The sequence below is a fragment of the Pseudoliparis swirei genome, chromosome 18 (genome assembly GCF_029220125.1).
Source record: "Pseudoliparis swirei isolate HS2019 ecotype Mariana Trench chromosome 18, NWPU_hadal_v1, whole genome shotgun sequence".
NCBI classification, from domain to species: domain Eukaryota; kingdom Metazoa; phylum Chordata; class Actinopteri; order Perciformes; family Liparidae; genus Pseudoliparis; species Pseudoliparis swirei.
Window position 1 is genome coordinate 3,702,982 of NC_079405.1, and position 21,714 is coordinate 3,724,695.

At 42.8% G+C, this 21,714-nt stretch overlaps 2 protein-coding genes across 3 annotated transcripts in view; one reads left to right on the plus strand and one right to left on the minus strand.

Moving 5' to 3' along the window:
* The window catches only part of cenpp (centromere protein P), a 79,210-nt gene that overhangs the window by 21,524 nt on the left and 35,972 nt on the right, over positions 1 to 21,714 (minus strand). The window lies entirely within an intron of this gene.
* On the plus strand, positions 5,188 to 13,856 carry aspn (asporin (LRR class 1)). Its single transcript, XM_056436492.1, has 8 exons — positions 5,188 to 5,385; positions 7,667 to 7,960; positions 8,761 to 8,873; positions 10,638 to 10,851; positions 11,026 to 11,136; positions 11,336 to 11,429; positions 11,554 to 11,692; positions 12,587 to 13,856. Exons 2-8 carry the CDS (start codon positions 7,690 to 7,692, stop codon positions 12,782 to 12,784), a joined length of 1,140 nt encoding a protein of 379 aa, XP_056292467.1. The 5' UTR covers positions 5,188 to 5,385; positions 7,667 to 7,689; the 3' UTR covers positions 12,785 to 13,856.

Consider the following 21,714-nt stretch of genomic DNA (forward strand, 5'->3'; position numbering starts at 1 on the left):
TCTCATCGCACTTCACATGGAAAACTTTGAGGTGAAGCTCAAAGGATGTGAAGTGTTCCTGTTGAAGAGAGAACTCTCTTGTGGGCTCCCAGCTGAACATCTGCTGCGCTCATCACCAGCGTCACCAATAAAACACGCCGAGGGAAACAATCCGTCACCGAGCGCCTCCAGCGCTCCTCCGCCTGGAGGAGGACGACTCAGGTACTTCATCAACAGGTACACAACGCGTAGGAGGTTGGGCCTTCATTCAGCAATAACAGGAGGAATAGAAAGTATATTTGAACTTTGTAGCGTTGCTCACAAGATGATGGAAATTAAATGACCCCCCCCCCCCCAAAACAAGGTTTTAGTTGCTCATCTGATCTATACTTATTTCTTCATGTTAATAATTTGACAATTTTTTCATCCATCCCTCTGAAAGTTATCCGGATAAAACAGTAACAAAAATAACTTTTTAGTTGACATGTTCATTTCCTGTAGATATACACACCCGCTGAGTATAACTCACAATAATGCATTACTTCATTTTAAGAGGTCACAGGTCACACATGTTTGGAACCACAAATCTAAACCACTTTATTTGAAGGTAAAAAAAATAAAAAAGGAAAATGAAATTCATCATTAAACGTTTTTACTGCACAACCATTGGTTCATTTTCATCTGGTCGTTTACCAATTTAACACCATTGGTGTTTGCTCTGTATTTAATAGCAAATTATATGATCCCATAAAACACTTTTCATCATCGCTTCACAATAAGAGGCGTTGCGGATTGTTCACAGCGCGTGTTTCGCCTTTATGATCCTGCACGTTAAAAAAAAAAAAAAAATGTTTAAATCAATGTCAAATGAGGGGCTACTGACTGATGGAAACACAGAGGGCTTGTAGAACTACACCGTAAATGTTAAATATCGGAATGGACACAGGTTTGTCTCCAAGTAAAAAAAATCTTCAATTCATATTTTTATGACGTTACTACTACCATCTTTGTGTTCTCACAATCACCCAAGGGTGCCCAGATACTGAGCATGCTTCAACCCTCCTGTGACCTTCACATTTACTAACATCTTCTACCCTCGGGGCCAATTTGACCCCAGCAATTAAAACCTCCAGAAAATTATTAGAATTAATATTGTTTCCCAAGTTTAAGTGTGAGGTACTTTATGTTTGTTTGTTGACTACCTAAATAGCCCTTTAAATATATAAAAAAGTTGATATTTCTGATTTGTTTTACACAGTGAAAAACAGCCTGGGGTCAAATTGCGTACAAGTTGTGTTCAGGACATTGAAAAAATATAATTATGTGAATTTTATGTTTTCCCAGTTGTCCCCAATAAATTAGGAAAAGTCATGAAATATGAAGCATAAAACAATTATTTCAATCATTTTTTTAGAGATGTTAAACATTGAATGGGGTCAATTTGACCCCAAAGGTAATAGGAGGGTTAAATCGGAGCCTATGCTGAATATTCATGATCGTCGTCATGTGGACTCGTGGTGCTGGTGAACACTGGCCTGTTGTGCAAGCCGGGAAACTCTCCAAGCAGCAGGTAAACACGCAGAGCTGTGACCGTGTCACTGCTCCACTTCAATGTTTTCGCTGAGGCAACTCCTCGGCACCGGCGTCCTGCCGGTTGCCCCCGGTGACTCCGCGGCATTTCGAAGGAAATTCTCAACGCGAGAACACGACGAGCTCCGGCCGTTCCAGAGCCGTCGCAGACGTCCGGCGGCTTGGAAAACATGAGATTCTGAGAGAGAAGAGACGTCGTGACTACACTCCATCGGGAAATGATCTCCAACATTTAATTTGCAATTGGAATACTGTAATTTCAACAATTACGCCATAGATGTCTTCACTACCACAAAACCAATTTTCCCCTCTGGACTATTCAAACGACCAAATTAAATATTTCTGTGGCGGACCAGTCAGCTGAGAAGTATGATCATTCAGAAGGGAAGAAAAACAAAACACAAAACATTTCTAAAGGTTGCTTTTTGGACAACAATAGCCGGGTAACATAACACAATGAGATAAACTGTTGGCTTTGTGCTCCGTGTGGAACAAAGCCTGGGCACAGAGCAGCTTCACACCAGGATCCAATTAGAGAAGTGTAGCTTTCATCCTGAAGTCTGGCTCACAACACGGTATTGTTTCATCAGAGCTACAAAGGAACTGTAAACCGAGCCGGAGGTTTCAACAGGAGGCAATACAAGCTGTGGACGTTTAGATAACGGTAACCAACTGTAGACTTCTAGATAACAACTGTAGACTTCTAGATAACCAACTGTAGACCTCTAGATAACAACTGTGAACTTCTAGATTACCAACTGTAGACTTCTAGATAACAATTGTAGACTTCTAGATAACAACTGTGAACTTCTAGATAACCAACTGTGGACTTCTAGATAACCAACTGTGAACTTCTAGATAACAACTGTAGACTTCTAGATAGCGGTAACCAACTGTAGACTTCTAGATATCCAACTGTAGACTTCTAGATAACAGTAACCAACTGTGGACTTCTAGATAACCAACTGTGAACTTCTAGATAACCAACTGTAGACTTCTAGATAACAACTGTAGACTTCTAGATAACGGTAACCAACTGTAGACTTCTAGATAACAACTGTAGACTTCTAGATAACAATTGTAGACTTCTAGATAACAACTGTGAACTTCTAGATAACCAACTGTGGACTTCTAGATAACCAACTGTGAACTTCTAGATAACAACTGTAGACTTCTAGATAACGGTAACCAACTGTAGACTTCTAGATATCCAACTGTAGACTTCTAGATAACGGTAACCAACTGTGGACTTCTAGATAACCAACTGTGAACTTCTAGATAACCAACTGTAGACTTCTAGATAACCAACTGTAGACTTCTAGATAACGGTAACCAACTGTGGACTTCTAGATAACCAACTGTGAACTTCTAGATAACAACTGTAGACTTCTAGATAACAACTGTAGACTTCTAGATAACAACTGTGAACTTCTAGATTACCAACTGTAGACTTCTAGATAACGGTAACCAACTGTAGACTTCTAGATAACAACTGTAGACTTCTAGATAACAACTGTGAACTTCTAGATTACCAACTGTAGACTTCTAGATAACGGTAACCAACTGTAGACTTCTAGATAACGGTAACCAACTGTAGACTTCTAGATAACAACTGTAGACTTCTAGATAACAACTGTGAACTTCTAGATAACCTACTGTGGACTTCTAGATAACCAACTGTGAACTTCTAGATAACAACTGTAGACTTCTAGATAACGGTAGCCAACTGTAGACTTCTAGATAACGGTAACCAAATGTGAACTTCTAGATAACCAACTGTGAACTTCTAGATAACCAACTGTGGACTTCTAGATAACCAACTGTGAACTTCTAGATAACCAACTGTGGACTTCTAGATAACGGTAGCCAACTGCTATATTAATACATCCTTTAGAAACACCAGAGACAGCTCTTTCTATCTAGTTGCAACAACCTTTGTCTTTCATGGTTAGGACTGTAAAGCACAGTAACCCTGACATTTATGATGACGAATGCCTCTGCCTTCCCCTATGGGAGGTTACACCGTGAAGAAGGGTGAGTTTTATTGCTTGTAATGCATAATTTAGTTTTGTGGGAAAAACAAATGATAAATTTGCTTTAAGACATTTTCTCTATTTATGAATTACCTTCAAGAACTGAACAGGGGAGCGCTCGGGAGGCTTCGTTTTGATGGGATGATCATTTAACCAGATCCCCGATGGATTGGAAAATATGGTTTCACTAAGAAGAAGCATTGAAACCAGAACACAGACCGGCTCCCATTTCGGTTTGTCCGACTGCCAAACCGGGGCATATTTGGACCGTCTGACTCCGTGAGTTGTGTCTCAGAGCGCCGTTCCAGCTCAGCTCAGCAGAAAATACGAGCAGTGAGTGGAAAAAGGAACAGTGTAACACGTGAGCCCCTGAGGGAGCAGGCTCCCGTCAGGTTTCTTTTCCATTCTTGGGAGGTATTTCTACTTCAAATGTAAAGATTATGGTGCCTTGTTAAACTACACACCGTGCAGAACACAGAGCGGTTCATTCGTGCCGATTGGATGCTGCAAAGCATCAACTCTGTTTCTCTTCTGCCTCTTTCCTCTACTTTACAATTAAGGGGGAAATATATATTAACACAGTTCTGACTGACTGGGCCGGTCATTTCTTCCACCTTAAGGCAGGCGACCACACTGCTGACAAGACATTCAGAAGTCTGGACTTTTTGTAATTGCCTGTGTGATGCTAGTTGCTTCTAGTTTGTTTTTTGAAACATAATTTTCTAGGAATGAAACAATAGAATGAGCCTTAGTTGGCTCCATCCATCGATTTAAGTAAAGTCAGCTTTATTTTATCAACTTGTAGAACTGTGACTGCTGAGAAAAGAGAACATCAACGACACCAAAGAAGAAGAGTTCTCTCACTTCTCTCACAGGCTCAATCCGTTGGCTGTTTAACCTCATTATTGATCATCTTCCTCTTCTCACAGTTTGTGACTACTTGCATAAGATATGATTGAGTGATACATTTCTGGAGGCTGCAGGGAATTCTTATTTTAAATACTTTAAAAAAAGGGACTGTTTACCACGTAGATCTAGTTGTAGAATAGGATTCTCTGCAGCATCATATTCAATCTAAAGGGTATTTTGACGCCAACATCAACAAATATTGCTCCTCCTGCCAGTTTGATTAAATGTGCCACTAATTGAAATGCACTGTAGGTCAACAAGGCAGCCTCGGCTCTTTGATTGGCTCCTTCACTGTGACCGACTTCCCCAGAGGAAGACATTCAGATGGCGTTCATCCTACACCTCCGTCCTAACGTCACGGAGAAAACCCAAACGTCTGTCCAGAAACACTCTCCTGGTTTAACCCAGTGCCAACAGGCCAGAGTGCAGCGCTCATATTAACGTGAAGTATTTAATATGGCAGCGGGCCGTGGAGGCATGGGAGGTGACACACCTACCAGTGTTCTTCTACATGAAGACTTGAGCGGTCAGGAGTCTGAAGCTAACGATCGTGGCGTCGCTTCAAAGCTGCTGATGAAAAGCACATGACAGACAGCCTGAGTGTCGTCCCCGAGACGTACAGGCGGTCAGATCGCTGACAGAGTCAACAGCTCTTCACTGAAACTGAACCTCTCACCCGAACAGCGGTGGTTTTCCGTCGGTGGGGGTGTTCTGGGGAGCAGTTTTTTTCCTGGTGAGATGGTGATGCTCTCCTCCGTTCACTGGGAATGTATTGACTGAGGATCCGACTCTCAGCCCTCCAGCTGGACCCTGCTGCTGCTGCTGCGCTCACTGTGGGGTTTAAACCAGGACACAAACACACCTGACGGCCCAGGTAGGACACACCCATTATTTACTAACAAAAAAATTTATCTTTCTAAGTCTTTAACTTGTCAATCTGGCATTTTACTTTTCAGAGGATGCAGCATCTCTGAGTTGTTTAGGTCAGTTTACAAGACTTCTCTTTCTGAGGAGCCACAGGAGGACAACACCATGTATTTTAAAAGATAATATTTCAAATGTACTCATTTCTGAGGAAGTTTGATTTACATGCAAACTTTTGAGCACAAGCTCAATGTACAGGGATGTGTGTGGGTGATCTTTGAAGTGAAGTCTGTGATGTGCAAAACAATTGAAGGGAAGTTGATGTTTAACGGTGGGGTTTTATATTGAACGCTGTGCCCTCTCATGTGTTTTTCTGGGGTTTAAATTCAAGTAGTCAAGGTCATGTTGGAGAACTGTATTATTACTAATATTTTAAAAAACACAAGTGAAATCTGGAAGTCAGAACAAAGTAGAACGTCTGAAAGTGCAGAAACAATTCATCCATTAGTTGATCAGTAATTGTCAATTAGAAACTATTATATTTCCAAAGCAAATTGTTGGTCCAGAGAACACGATCAAGACTATCGGATGGATGTTTTTTTTTAAACTATTATCTGACATTTAACAGATTAACTATTACCCCAATAATAAAAAGTAGGTAGGGACCAACACTGCATGAGAGTCCTGCTGGAGATCAGAGGGGATGAAGGCTGTACTTCTGGTTTGGTTGTTTCATGAAATGTAAACCTCCAGAGATATGATTATAGCTTATACTATAAACAAAAGCACTTTTCCTTCATCAGTGGGACTAGAGTGAATTCAGATCTATTGAACCGGTTCTCTCTTGTTTGAGTGACAGGAAAACACAATAAACAAGAGAAACCCACCAAGTTCAGTTGCGAAACGCACATCAAGAAAAAAAAAAGAGAAAAAAGAGCTTAATTTGTGCTAAATGTGCAACAAGGAACAAAGCAGTCCGAGGAAGGGTCTCCGCTGGCGAGCGGTATGTGCTGCTGCAGCAGGATGCTCCACCACCACATATTTGTGGGCCGACTGAAGGTTTCTGTTTGTAGCGCGCCGCCCACCGGGCGACCTCGGCCTCTCGCTGCAGGCTGTGTGAACGTGTAACAGAGGAAGATGTGTAAATCATCTCGTGAATCACCGCCGATGCCGTCTAGGTGACGGATGAGAAACATTTATGTTGGCCGCGGCTGCTCGTTTCCAGCGGAGGTTTTCAGCGCTTCGCGGAAACGCTGATAGAAAAAACATCAGCGGTCAATGAAACCGCTGAAGGATCTCCAGTGTTCGCTCTGTTGTATCAATGCATTCCTGCCAGGTTCACGTGAGGGCCGTGAAGCCGACGCTCAGCTGGTCAGACGTCTCAGATGCAGACTCACCGGCCACTTCATTAGGTACACTTTGCTCGGAGCCGGTTGGAACCCTTTTGTCTTAGTCGTGATTTAATTCTTCGTGGCGTAAATTCAACACGTGATGGAAAACGTTCCTCAGACGTGTTGGTCACAACCACAAAAGGGAAATGAAGTCATTTTTATTTACCACATTCATTTTGCAGGTAAAGTTACTGCTTCATTTTTAGGATTTGACATGAAAACATGTGGCCAGTTAATAACATATAATGCATTATTACAGAACTAACTAGAATGGGCACTCGGTAGAGCGCATACCTTCGCATATCACAAGATTGGGCATTGAATTATGAACATGTTGGCATTAGTTGCATGCCAATTGGATACAAATTCACCGTGCTATGGTAAAGAGAAGATTTTGACTTTTCCACGACCTTGACCTTGACCTTTGACCCGATCGATCCCAAAATCTAATCAAATGGTCCCCGGATAATAACCAATCATCCCACCAAATTTCATGCGATTCGGTTTAAAACTTTTTTTGTTATGCGAGTAACACGCATACAAATAAATAAATAAATACACGGCGATCAAAACATAACCTTCCGCATTTTCAATGTGAAGGTAACTACCCAAAGGTATATGAAGTAGTTCAAGTATTGACTACATTTATGGCTCAATGGTAACTAGAAGCAGCCGTTTCTGAGGATATTGAGTGCTGGCTGTTGGAAAGCAGGTGGATGGTCGCTGGCAGAATTGGGGAAACTACTTTGAGAATAGTTTCACAACAAACTGGACAAAGTTGAACTCCAGACACAAACAGAAAGCATTCCACCGGGTTACCTCCTCTGCGTCACGATGACATCACAGCCTCGTCCCGTCTATTATCCTCAGCGCTGACTTAACCTCCGTTCTCTCCCGCAGCTCTTCCTCCTCCCGATAACACCATGAGGGTCTTCCTCCTGCTTTGCCTGCTGGCGCTAGGCAACGCCAAACCCTACCAGTCGATCAATGTCATGGACTTCATGAGAAACTATGACATCATGATGGCCGATTCGAGCCACGAGGAAGATGAAGACGATGAGGACGATGACAATAAGGTCGATGACAAAGACGTCAATGTCAAAGAAGTCGATGATGATGAAGATGAAGATTACGACGACAACTGTCCGGCCGGCTGTCAATGCTCACCCCGAGTGGTGCAATGCTCCGACAAGGGTGAGAGATCACTTTACTTTGACCAAAAGAACTACAAAAACGTTATTATTGCGATATCTGTGGAAGGTTTTGAAAAAAATAATAATGCCATCCGTGTTTTGTCTTTTTTTTGGCAAACGATTTAAACTCAAATTACAAGTGAAGGGCGGTAAGAGAAAGTCAGTAACCATACCTGTATGATTGATCACTATCAGTATCAGGATCAATGATTTAAGAGGCGCTGGGTTATTTACACAATATCATCAAGTGGCTATTGTTACCATGATCTTTTTACATGATGGTTATCACTAACACTGGTATATCAGGAGAGCCTTAACGAGAACACATCTGGATCCACATGTTACTGTAAACAGGGTTTTTAAAAGACACCCTGATTCATGGATGTTAATATAAAGGTTTGTTCTTTTATCTAATTAGAAATTATGAAGTTCACCATTTAAGATCCGTGAAGGTTTGGTGTTCTATATTTTACTCTTCTACATTTACCATGAATAGAAGATACTAAAACCACCAATGTGTTCGTCTGTCTTTAATACTGCAAAATACTCCTGATAGACTTCATGTAAACGATCGCACACTCAACTAAACCTTTTATGTCACATTCAAAAAAAGTGACGAGATGAAAGTGCATCAATGAAAATGTGAACTTTCAATAAGATGGAAGAGTTGAGTTGGGAAAAACCCAATGACGTCTTCTCTTGTACGTCTCAGTATTAGATGCAAACATGGGAGCTGCTTGAGCTCACTTCATCCCTTCCGGTTCCTGGTCTTTGATGAGGCGTTCTTCTTTCTGCCAACAGGTGAGATCTCTGTTCCCCAGAAGATTCCCGAAGACACCGTGATACTAGACCTCCAAAACAACGACATCACGGAGATCAAGGAGAACGACTTTAAAGGCCTCAATAAGCTTTATGTAAGAGAAACCACACCCACTTTCCTGTTACCATTAAACAGACATGAACAACAGGAAGTCTGAATGTGAAGAAACCAACCGAGACCGTTCTATTCCAGTCACATCTCCTGAATCAATCCAATCTGTGGGGTACTTAGGGTCAATACTTCTCTGATCAATTAGAACCCCCCGCTGTGACAAGCAATGGGTGTTCAGTTCAGTCCAGTTCAGTCCAGTCCAGTTAATTTCAGTTCAGTTCGGATTCATTTTACTGCATCTAGATTCAAAATTTGACCAATTCAATGGCACCAAGAGATCTTAAAATGTACCATGTGACAAGAAGTGGCTAGTTGAATAAAAAAAAGATGGGTACATGAAGTGAAAACACACCGTTAAAGGGTTAAAGTTGTAAGACGAAGACACGGACAACTCCAAGACCGGACAACGCCGTGGTAGCGACCTGTCAATCACCTTGTAGCCCCGCCCTAAAGCATACTACATACTAAATGGACAATAATGTACTAAATGAACATCATACTGTATTGAAGAAGGCTTGAAACTAGAGATTGAGACATAAATTAATGTTTTAAATGTTTACTGAGGGAATACATCAAGAGAGACGTACAGTCATTTTCTATAGAGTTCTATACAACCGGAGGAGTCGCCCCCTGGTGGACAGGAGAGAGTTCAAGCCACTTCAGCATTTTGCCCAACACACAATCACAGTTCTGCACGTAAGAAACGTAAAAACAACACAGGCTATGTGTTCTAGTGTTTACTCCTTAACATCTGTTAATCGATTCAGAGTCAAAGACGATAAGAATTGTAATTATTCAGTGGTTTTTCTCCACTGAACATTTGCATCTCTGGAGCCAGAATCAACAACCAAATCAGCAGACATCTCTGAAAAGAACACGTCAACAAGTGGAAATACTTTGAGAGCCAGCTTTTAACAGTGACTTCCTACTACGACTACTACCATCTACAAAATGCTCAGATTTAGTGGAGAACTCTAAATGCCTTTAAATTCGCGGTACAAGTGAACGATAACATAAAGGTGTAGCTTTTATAGTTACCAGATAGGCAGAAACGGCTCAGTAGCTCAGCCCGAATGCAGCCGGCAGCCTCGTCATTACAGTCCCTCTGTTGCTCCCAGTGAAGGAGTCGGGCGGTCACAGAGCGTCTTTGATCTCGCTGTCGAGAACAAACCACATCAAGCCCATCACTCTGGACACGGTGCTGTGTATCAAAGCAAACAACGTGACAACAATCTGCAGCGCCGTGCCAACACAGCAGCTCGTCCTCAAGAGTTTAACGGTGCAGCTGTCCAGAACCGAAATATGGCTTCTTGCATTCGTTTGGGGATCTGCCATTCCTACCAATCCACAAAAAACTAATTACAGCAGATTGGGCTGTTTTTCAAGGAGGGGGCTTAAAGAGACAGGCACTAAACATGAGGGTGTATTTTGATAGAAAATGTCAACTCTTTATAATAGAAAACCCAAATAAAAAATGTCCTCTTTAGATTTGATCAATTTAGATTATGTTAATTGATTCCAGGTTTTATTATTGAAATACAGTACAAGATAGAGAAAAAATAACAAGATTCCTGCGGTCATAAACATTTGTTAATAATAATAATAATAAAAGGTATATCCTTTTTGTAAAAACAAAACTGTAATACTCTCCAACTGGCCATTTAAATGTTGAATGTTAAGTGCTAAAGTTCATTCTGGTTTGACAAAAATATAATCAACGATGTTTTATTCATTATTCTTCCTCCAGGGCCTGTTTCTGATCCACAACAAGATCTCCAAGATTCACCCCAAGGCCTTCAGAAACATGGACCACCTCCGCCTGCTGTACCTCTCCTACAACCTGCTCACCGAGATCCCCGCCAACCTGCCTCCCAACGTCATCGAGCTCCGCTTCCACGAAAACAAGATCCACAGGATCCAGAAGGATGCCTTCAAAGGCCTGATGAAACTGCACGTGCTGGGTAAAGCCTCCAATATCAGATTACCAATCATCAATGTTCTAATAAACCAGAGAAAGTAATACATACTTTGTAGTATTTGGTACCAAGTCCTCAAACTGATGTTCTCTACTGTAACTGAAGATGGATTATAGATCCCTAATAATTAAACCAGATGTTTTGTGCTCGTCTCAACAGAGCTGGGCGCCAACCCTCTGGCCAACAGTGGGATTGGACTGGGAGCTTTTAACGGCTTGTCGACCCTGTATGTCGGAATATCAGAGGCCAAACTAACCGCCGTGCCAAAAGGTAGAGTACCAACCACCTCATGGTATGCTTATCTGAACAAATGAAGACTCTTCTTTTACATCCGATCAACAACCTACTGTATTGTGACTCAAGTGTACAACTAGACGAGGCAAACACTGCCGACGTCAGCAAGTAATCAAGTAAAGAATGTTGAATCCACATTTAACATCGTTATGTTTGGTGTGTTTTTATCTCGCAGACCTCCCAACCTCCATCACAGAGCTGAGCCTGGACTACAACAAGATCGCCAAGGTGGAAATAGAAGACTTCATCAGATATAAAAACCTGAAGAGGTGAAAACCAGACACATGTTACCCTAGAAACAGACTCTTGTTCAAACTAGGACTCTTATCAGATCCTTAAATCAGATATCTGACACGTGGTGTACCTGTCGACTATGTTGTGCCATTCTTGCAGGCTAGGACTCGGCTTTAACCAGATCAAGTATGTAGAAAACGGCAGCTTCGCCAGCATCCCGAACGTCCGTCAGATCAACCTGGATAACAACCGTCTGAAAAAGGTCCCACCGAACCTCAACTCCCTGCGCTCCCTCCAGGTGAGACGGAGACCAAAGGACATGTCCCAAACAGCTCCAAGCTGGCAGTACTTCTGAGATGCATGTATGTGGTCACGTCCTCCAGCTCACCCCCAGCTTCCTGTCTACAAGTGTAAGCGCTCCTCAGGGAGGCGTCGTGATCACATGACTGAACCACCTCAATCGACTCCTTCGTCGAGAAGCTGTTTTTACTTCCAGATGTCTGAGTTCTCATCTGGTTTCTCAGACTGAGCCCAGACACCCTACAAAGAGAACTCTTTCTTTATCCATCATATCATTCTGTCGATGAGTGCTGAAAGATAAATAGTCTGCTAAATCCAGGTGGGGGGGGGGCGGTTGGGATCAGTTCCCCTTTTACCATTGAAGTCTGGTACGGCGCCTGTATTAATGCCAGAAGGCCCACAGTTATTTTACATGTCATAGCAAAGTAGACAACAGTGTAGTCCTCATGGTACCGTTCCATTCACTACCTAAAATGGAACGGGGCCATGATTCACATTATTAATTAATGATTTCCACCTGTGTTTACACTGTGATGACATTTAGAAACAGCAGCTGTGAAACGGGCCGACGCTGCACCCGTCCACCAGTCCACCTCCATCGTATCACCTCGAGTAGCTGAAGTAGATGTTCAATAAAAACTAAAATACTTGATGTCCAACTCATCCTACGCTCTTGTCACATGAGTAATGGAAGGAAACAGAGATGTTGTTAGTCATCTCAAATAAATCAGCTTTCCTTCAACTCAGCCGCCTGGAGTCATGAAGTGATGCCCGACTTTCCGACTCAGGTTTTCTCTCCTCGTCTGAAGGTCGTGATCCAGAGTTTCCACGGTAACAGTCTTACATAAAAACTGACAAAGTAGTTAAAGTAAATCCTCTCTTGTCTGTTCAGGTGATTTATCTCCACGGCAACAAAATCAGCAGCGTGGGAGTCAACGACTTCTGCCCCATCCCGCCCAGTGGGAAGAAGAACCTGTACACTGGCATCAGCCTGTTCGCCAACCCCGTGAAGTACTGGGACATCCAGCCGGCCACCTTCCGCTGCGTGACCGGGCGGAGAGGCGTCCAGCTCGGAAACTTCAGGAAGTAGGCGGCGAGGAAGGAAAGCCGATAATCCTCGTAAGGGTGTAAGGGAAGGAGTTGAAAATAATTTTGATAAGTAAAACAAGATGAAACTGGATTTCAGGAAAAGAGAGAAATTACCTTATATTGATGTGTATTAGAAAGTGTAGCACATGTTGTTGAATGCAGGTACAATTTACAGATTAGAAACAGACTAATGTTGTATGTTGGTGCTGAGAGGGCAGTTTACAGGGGGTGGACATAATAACATGAACCTCTGTAGATCATAATGAAGTTCAAGTGTCTGCGAGGTTGTCCTCAGCTTTTGCTGTGTAAACTTTCCCATGAATAAAGCGCCTCCTACTGGTCACGTTAAGCAAAACCACCAAATGACCCGATTTATTTCTAGTTTAGTCTTTTAATGAGATATTGTGTAGAAACCTTTCTGAGTTTAAGTTTTCTTCTAAACAACAACAAACTAAATGCTTTTTTTTAATCACATACTATATTTGCCTTTTTTGTTTTAAAGTTGAGAGTGATCATTATAAAAGAGTCACGATACGGCTGTTTCCCTTCCAGCTCAAGTCTGTACATTCAATGAATGGAGCTGGCATTATTTAGTGCAATAAGTCCCTTTGAAGCCCCGTATTCGTCTTTATGTGTGTTGGGTTATATTATCTCCCCATCTGTATGTCTTTATTTAGTAAACTACATGTCAGAGTGGATTATACATTGTACTTGATATAAACTCAAAACATGACTTTGTTTTAATGAACTATAGCAACTTAGTGAACTATTACAAATTATAGTCAGGTTATGAAATGCCCAATCTTGGACGTCTAAGAGCTCCTTCTCCAGTGCTCTCTCCTCTGAAATGGTGCTATATTTATTTAGTTTGTCTTTAAATAAACCCGGAACACCTCCGCATGTATGTTGTTACTTTTTGTCAAAATTAAATTGGGGTTGATTTGTAAAGTTAACATTGGATTTTTGTTATTTGGGCTCTGATTGTCATATCTTGTGATTTAAGGCTACTTGAATACATTTGACTCTACATGTGAGACAAAGCTTGGATAAAATAAAGTATCTTCAAAGATCAATGAGCAGACTGGTTTGTAAGATATGAGCAGGTTGATGTCTGAAGACTCGTCACCACGACACAGTTTACAGATACCGAGTGAATGGTTACCAACAACCTGGTCGTCAATAGTCTTCTATAAAATGACGGAACATTGTCAAATATGTTCATCAAAAGTTCTCAGTGTCAGTCTTCAAATGCCTTTTACGGTCCGACCCTCAGTCCAGACCCCATAGAGCCTGTGTGAGTTTAAGGTTCAGACCCCATAGAGCCTGTAGATCTTGTGTTAGTTGAAGGTTCAGACCCCATAGAGCCTGTAGATCTTGTGTTAGTTGAAGGTCCAGACCCCATAGAGCCTGTAGATCTTGTGTGAGTTAAAGGTTCAGACCCCATAGAGCCTGTAGATCTTGTGTTAGTTGAAGGTCCAGACCCCATAGAGCCTGTGTGAGTTTAAGGTTCAGACCCCATAGAGCCTGTAGATCTTGTGTTAGTTGAAGGTTCAGACCCCATAGAGCCTGTAGATCTTGTGTTAGTTGAAGGTCCAGACCCCATAGAGCCTGTAGATCTTGTGTTAGTTGAAGGTTCAGACCCCATAGAGCCTGTAGATCTTATGTGAGTTAAAGGTCTAGACCCCATAGAGCCTGTAGATCTTGTGTGAGTTAAAGGTCGAGACCCCATAGAGCTTGTGTGAGTTAAAGGTCTAGACCCCATAGAGCCTGTAGATCTTGTGTGAGTTAAAGGTCTAGACCCCATAGAGCCTGTAGATCTTGTGTGAGTTAAAGGTCCAGACCCCATAGAGCCTGTAGATCTTATGTGAGTTAAAGGTCTAGACCCCATAGAGCCTGTAGATCTTGTGTGAGTTAAAGGTCTAGACCCCATAGAGCCTGTAGATCTTGTGTGAGTTAAAGGTCGAGACCCCATAGACCCCATAGAGCTTGTGTGAGTTAAAGGTCTAGACCCCATAGAGCCTGTAGATCTTGTGTGGCTTCCGGTCCAGGAGAAGTCTGGCGGCTCTCTCACGGACCAACAGTATATTTTCATTGGAAATAATCATGGGGCATTATTTCAAAAGCTCACAGCCGACGCCATTTTTCATATAGTAGCATCACACAAGCTACTATATGTTATAGCTCGGGCCCTAATAATAATAATAATAATAACAAATGTACATTTTTCTTTCTATACAATATGGTTAAAGTCATGTATTCACTTCCTTCAGGGACCCGTTTGTGCTGCTTAGCTTTTTCCTTGCAGTCTTTTCTGCCTCTACCTCCTTATTTATGAAAAGATTCAGGGTCAGTGTAACTGAAAATAAATAAATAACAACAACAACAGTAACAGAAATACTACTACAACTAATACGATGATATTTTCCAGACCAACAAAGCACAAGCTTAATATCGTTATTGGGGACCAGTGGTTTCCCTGGCAGGAGGCTGGTGGAGCAGTTCCTTCATCAACCAGCAGGTGTCGCTGCACACTAAAGAGTTAAAGGAAGGTCTCTTGGCCTCAGTGGCGGTGGTCTGATGTTGATCTGGAGGCCTGAAGACACTCAGGGGGATGTGTTCACATTTCAAGTGTATTGTTGAGGAGCTGCAGCTTCCTGGGGGGCATTTTGACTTCAGTCTGCTGCTGCTCGACACTTTACTACAACACTCTACGTCTACTTCTGGAGAAAGAACCTCTCTAGCAGACCACAGACCGTATACGATATGAATGTAGTCTCTGTGACATCATCTACAGGTTTATGAAGAGTGCTTGTAAGTGGGTGGTTTCGGCCGTGGACATCTTGGCGGTGACGACACAGCCGAGCGCCGAAAGAAATGGGCAAAGAGGTGAATGTCGGTGGAGATGAGGCGGAGCTGAGGTGGAGCTGAAGTGGAGATGAGGTGGAGTTGAGGTGGAGTTGAGGTGGAGATGAGGTGGAGATGAAGTGGAGATGAGGTGGAGCTGAGGTGGTCCTGGTGACACAGCCGCAGCCTTGGACATTATACACCACCCCCCTGCCACTCAAAGCGGCCCTCAATTATGCCCAACTTTAAGCCTTATTAGGATTTAAATGGGTGAGTTCTATAATATTCACCCAACACAGGAGTTGACCAAACCCGATTCATTCAGCAGGCAGTGAACTCAACAACATGAAGCTTTTTAACACGAGAGTCTATAAGAAATGATCATAAAACATTAAAACTCCAGTCAGACGATTGAATCCAACGTATTGTTGTCCTACTTCATAATTAATATTTGTAGGGTTTGGGTTTGTTTGTGTAATCTTTATTGTTTTGTGGCTATTTGTTGAATATTGACAGACCAAAGAGGCATTTTTATAAATGAGCATCATTTCCACCCCTCTCTCGTGGGCACAGTGTTTGGGTTGTGCCATTGGAGAAGACTGCTTCACGTAAAGGAGAACTTGATGACAACAGGCTGTCAACACAGCACTGACATGTTGTCATCGCAGGTTGATCTTATGGGGAATCCAGACTGCCGTGTTATGGGCTGTCGCACCAACACATGGAGGAGAGATGCTAAAACACTCTGTGGGTTCAACAAGAGGTCGATCAATGGTGGAAATATAAAAGGCAGATATGAAAAGACGATTGTCCATTAATTGCTGAGTCGGTACCGTCGTGTTGTATTTATGTTTGAGATAACTTGAGTGAGGACAACGGGTCGGATGTGACATGAATACTGGACTGATTGCTGTCAAATCAGCTGTTAAACAACGTTTTGGTCCGTATTTTCGCCAGGATGATGTGTAATGTAAAAATATATAAACAATATGAACGAGAATGGGCACTCGGTAGAGCGCATACCTTCGCATATCACAAGATTGGGCATTGAATTATGAACATTTTGGCATTAGTTGCATGCCAATTGGATACAAATTGAACGCGCTATAGTAAAAAGAAGATATTGACCTTTTCATGACCTTGACCTTTGACCCGATCGATCCCAAAATCTATTCAAATGGTCCCCGGATAATAACCAATCATCCCACCAAATTTCATGCGATTCGGTTAAATACTTTTTTAGTTATGCGAGTAACACGCATACAAATAAATAAATACACGGCGATCAAAACATTACCTTCCGCATTTTCAATGCGAAGGTAATAAAGGTTATTCATTGAAGTTGAGAATTACGGTCTGAAAACTGCATTTCAAATTGATCAAATAATAAATATCTAAAACAGTAATCTTGCTTTCATGGCTCTCCTCTCACAGTCTGGAGGTTCGAGCCTTTCACCGTTATTTAGATGTTAGTTTGTAGAACGTGGTTTAATATTCGATCTCTAGGTTCAACCCTTGAGGCTGAATGAAGTATTACAGCTTCATGAATGTGACGTCCAGGAAATGTAGTCGCCCATTACGCTGGGTCTTGATATATTATACGCTCATCATATATTTTGGGAGGTGTTGATATGTGAAGGACACAGAAAGTTCATCAAAACCAATTCAAACTTTTAAAATACACTCACAGGGTTGATGAATGTGATGAAACCGGCGTGTGTGCGCGCGTGTGTGTGTGTGTGTGTGTGTGTGTGTGTGTGTGTGTGTGTGTGTGTGTGTGTGTGTGTGTGTGTGTGTGTGTGTGTGTGTGTGTGTGTGTGTGTGTGTGTGTGTGTGTGTGTGCGTGCGTGCGTGCGTGTGTTTTCTTTGCCCTCTCAGACTCTCTGGGGGCCTCCTGTCCAACAGCAGCCAGCTCCCTGCTGACTTCTAGAAACCCCAAAACCTGCCAGCTGCCTTCCTCAGATACATCTCTACCTGAAGCGTCCACAGAAAACGAGACCGAGAGGCAGAACAGGACCGCACGACAACGACAACAACAACAACGACGAGCTGCAGGAGCGTTTACTCCTCCACCGTTTTGTCTTTTCTAAACAAAGACTTGTTGTGCTGAGAGCTGCACGTCTCTCTCTTCCTCCAGGAAACATATGGAACAGATCTGCCGGTGGGCCAGGCCTCGTTCTGCCACGTCTCACAGCCACACACACACACACACACACACACACACAGCCCCACACACACACCTTTTACCTCTTTCACCCTCTGCTTCGACCCCTCTCTATCTTCTACTTTATTCTCCTCTCCTCCCGACTCTCTCCACGACTTTACCAGCTTTTCAACGAGAAATACGCCCGTCAACAACCAGCGGATCCTCGCCATGTTGATGACTCCTCCTCCTTCAACGTGTGAACAAAAAGGTCCGTCCCTTTCTAAAGGCTTCGTGAAAGACCACATCATAAATGAAGCGTTCGCCCCGCTGCAGTCAGCCGTTCGTCAGAAACGTGTCACATGACCAAGTTAAACAGGGTTTCCCAAAAATAAACAGTGTCTGTGCTAATATTTAAATAGTATTAGGGCCGCAACTAACAATTATTTTAATAATCGATTAATCTGTGGTTTAGTTTTTCGATTAATCGGATGATGCAACTCTCCCACACAGACCACGAGTGTATCGGTCGTTTTCCCTCCTTTTCCGGTTTCAGGCCTCAGAAAGTTATTTCAGGTGAAAAGCTGCTGGAGACATTTTTTATTTCATTTATTTTGGCGGGTTGGGTTGTTAAAGTCTGTGATGTGTGCAGGATTTATGGTGTGTCAGGTACGCGTCGACTCAAAGGCTGTTTGACAGCCTGGGAAGATAAATCAGTCGTCCCTCGATGAAGTTCAAATATCTTAAACCCTAAACCGACATATTAAAATAACTTTTCACAGCTTGAATCCTTTCCTCTTTCTTCAGCCTCTCTTTAGCTTTCAAACACACCTTAGTACCACCACTACAATAACGTTAGACATTTGATCAAACTATTATAGTTCCATTGCATTGCAGATATTTCGGGAGAAAAAATAACTTGAATTTAACGATATTTTAGACAATCGCATGATTTAAAATCCGAGTGCTCTTGAAACTGAGATGAGTGTCAGATCTGACGCTGATGGGGTTCAGAATCGAAGTTCACTCTTCAAACCTGTCTTTGAGCGAAATGAGACTCAATCTAGCCGAGTTTATGATAATGATGTCAGGAATATTCTCCATCACAGACACGTCGGAGGAAACCTTGAGATTTCATGGTTTTCCATTTCAAATGTAAAGCTTGTTTGTCTTCGGCGGACGGCCGTGGTCGGCCCGTGTTTCTGGAAGAAGCTTCTGAGGAGAAGAGGGAGCTCCGGTTTCCACACAATGTAAACGGAGTGGAGGAGTGATGGAGTCATTAGGCTCTGCGCCGCTCTTCTGATTGGAGACTCATAACACCCCATCGATCACTTCGCAACGCACTAATGATTCCAAGGCTACTGAAATATCAATCCACCTCTAATTCTCATTAACTTTCCAGGAAGAAGCATGCGAGCGTTTTCTTTTCAACGCCTCGACGTCCAGATCCGTCCGAACGCGTGGAAAGGTCGCTTGGATCTCGGACTCGTCTCTCCCTGACGTGACGAACTCCCCGTCAAAAAGCTGCAGGTGAGTGACGTCTCTGCAGAGCCCAAACAGCAGCGTTGTGATTGGCGGTCAGATATCAACGATAGTTTATATCCTACGGGGATATCAGAGCGATTTGAACTGTCGTCCTGACAGAACCGAGATGTTCTGCGGCGGGCTGTACTTTTAGAAATGGTTCTGGTGCAGCCATCTGGAAACCGGCCGACTTCAACTTGTGTTCCACCAGGTGGCGACTCAGGGGGATACAAGTCACAATCACTCTACTTCTCTCCTGATCTATTCCCTCCGGAAACATTGTAAACGTGAGTTTATGTTTCAATTCGATTTAAGTTTTTTCAAGGACTTTTCCAGGCCTGGAAATAACATTGTTAAATTCCAGGACTTTTCCAGGTTTTCCATGACCGTACGAACCCTGCGGGTGTATTTTCAGTTGCCCCCTGGTGGCCACTAGGAAGAATGCAAGTCTAAGACCCAGAGGTTTCCACCTGGGTACAAGTTGAGATATTTTTACCGACGACGTTACGCGGCATCAGTGACGGTATGTCCGTATATTAAGTTACACTTACCTAAGCTAACCGTGACTGCTTCACAATGTTGGGCAAACCCTCCCGTGTCAAGATACACGGATCGTCAGCTCAACGAGATCTCAACCGGCACATCGTCGTGGGTTCTTCAGTGCACATCAAATCCTGCCGGGTCATTGCAAAGCAGCCCAAATATCTAATGAGGTACAAAGTCTCCCCAAGCAAAGATCACACTCTTCAGGACGCCAGAATCACAGCAGAACTCTCAAAAGTTGGAAAGAATTGGACATTTAGTCCATCAGCGTGCACTCAACACACCTTCACTGCCCAAACACACACACACACACACACACCATAGGGCAGGTTTTTCCACTCCAGAGCCAGACAGCCGTTGGCTCGTCGTCCTCGTTTGCTCATTTTTCATGTCAGTCTGTTCCCCACAGAAAGCATCACTGCTGGGATTCTCTCCCATGAACAAACAAGCCTTTCAGTCTTTGCCTCTAAACATTTTTAATTTCACTGGCCTCATTTAGCCACGTGTGTGTGTTTGAGCGAGAGAAGAGCATCACAATAGTTAAATGAAAGAAGAAAAGTAAATGAAGTAAAACTATATCTGTAAACTAATAAAAGATGTGGTCACATCCAGAGTCACAGACGGTAGTCTTTGAGCCAGTAGCGATGAAGAGCGGTCCAGTACAGAGAGATGTTATCCAGATGGAGACGGCCGTGTTCTCCTCATCACAATTAGCACAGGAGGGAAACGTTCAAGACCACAATGTCCTATTAAACAGACATAATTACATTAACATGGGAACTTCCCAGAATTCCCCTGCCTCCACAAACACATGAAAAACGCATCGACGTCAACCGCAAACAATAATATCGATGAACTGTAACCGTAGCGGGGAGAAGACAGAGTGGGCTACTGTTCCCAGAATGATTCATCGGAGAGAAAAAATAGAAATCCTGAACCGTTCCTACAGGCCAACGCTGTACTCTGCCACTTTAAATTAAAACAGACCAAAGAAGTAGAGCAGCGCTGCAGCAAAAGTTGATTAATCAACGGAAAACTAACCAGTAACTATTTTGAGAATTGATTAATTCTTTGTGCTAATTGTCAAACAGTTATGTCAAAACATCCTGTTTCTCCAGCTCGTGAGGTTTCACTTCTTTGTCTCTCTGGCTTCAGCTCATTGTGACGGACATCTTCACCACTCTAGAGATGAATTGACCTCTTACAGGAAGTGATCCACTCATAGCTGCACATAAAGTTTGTGTTTCTGAACCTGAATTGAACCACAACAAGAATGAACTACCTGCTGCATGAATCACTTTTACCAATTGTGATGTGAACCGTGTGATGTGCATTCCAGAGCCGATGGAAGCCAAACACACCTGTCAGGAGTGGACAATGTCGGCCTATCCCAAGGTTCTCACAGTTATCCTTTTACTTTCTTCTCGCCGTGAATAGTGGTTATTTTCTTTAAACTCTCATTCATATTTTTGGGAAAACTTCTCCTTCAAACAATGGTATTTATTCAAGTTTCTCGCGAAAAAGGTAAATTCTACAGGATTACATTTGAACGCATGATATCAAAGTTTTAAACGCGACAGAAGACGATGTCACGCCAGTTCCACTCGGTGTCCTTCTGGCGAGCGGCTGAAAATGGAAATAAAGACAAAAGGAGCTGCTTCCAAAGGCGAGTCGAGTCCTACAGTAGAAATTAGGCGTCATATAAATGCTCATTGAAATGTTTTACAGCCGTCTGAAACGTCAGAGAGAGGCCGGAATAACTTCAGTGGAAAGATCTCACAGCACCCAGCAGAGCATCTCAAAGACGGCGGAGGAGACGGCGTCTCGCCAAAGGGAGCCACATAGATGTGCATATGCACTATATCCGGTCAACACTG

Bases quoted from the DNA above. Each gene is read 5' to 3' on its own strand.
- aspn (XM_056436492.1), top strand. From the start codon at position 7,690: ATGAGGGTCTTCCTCCTGCTTTGCCTGCTGGCGCTAGGCAACGCCAAA. The intron at 8,874-10,637 runs GTAAGAGAAACC...TTCTTCCTCCAG, and splicing joins AAGGCCTCAATAAGCTTTAT to GGCCTGTTTCTGATCCACAA. The intron at 11,430-11,553 runs GTGAAAACCAGA...CCATTCTTGCAG, and splicing joins AGATATAAAAACCTGAAGAG to GCTAGGACTCGGCTTTAACC.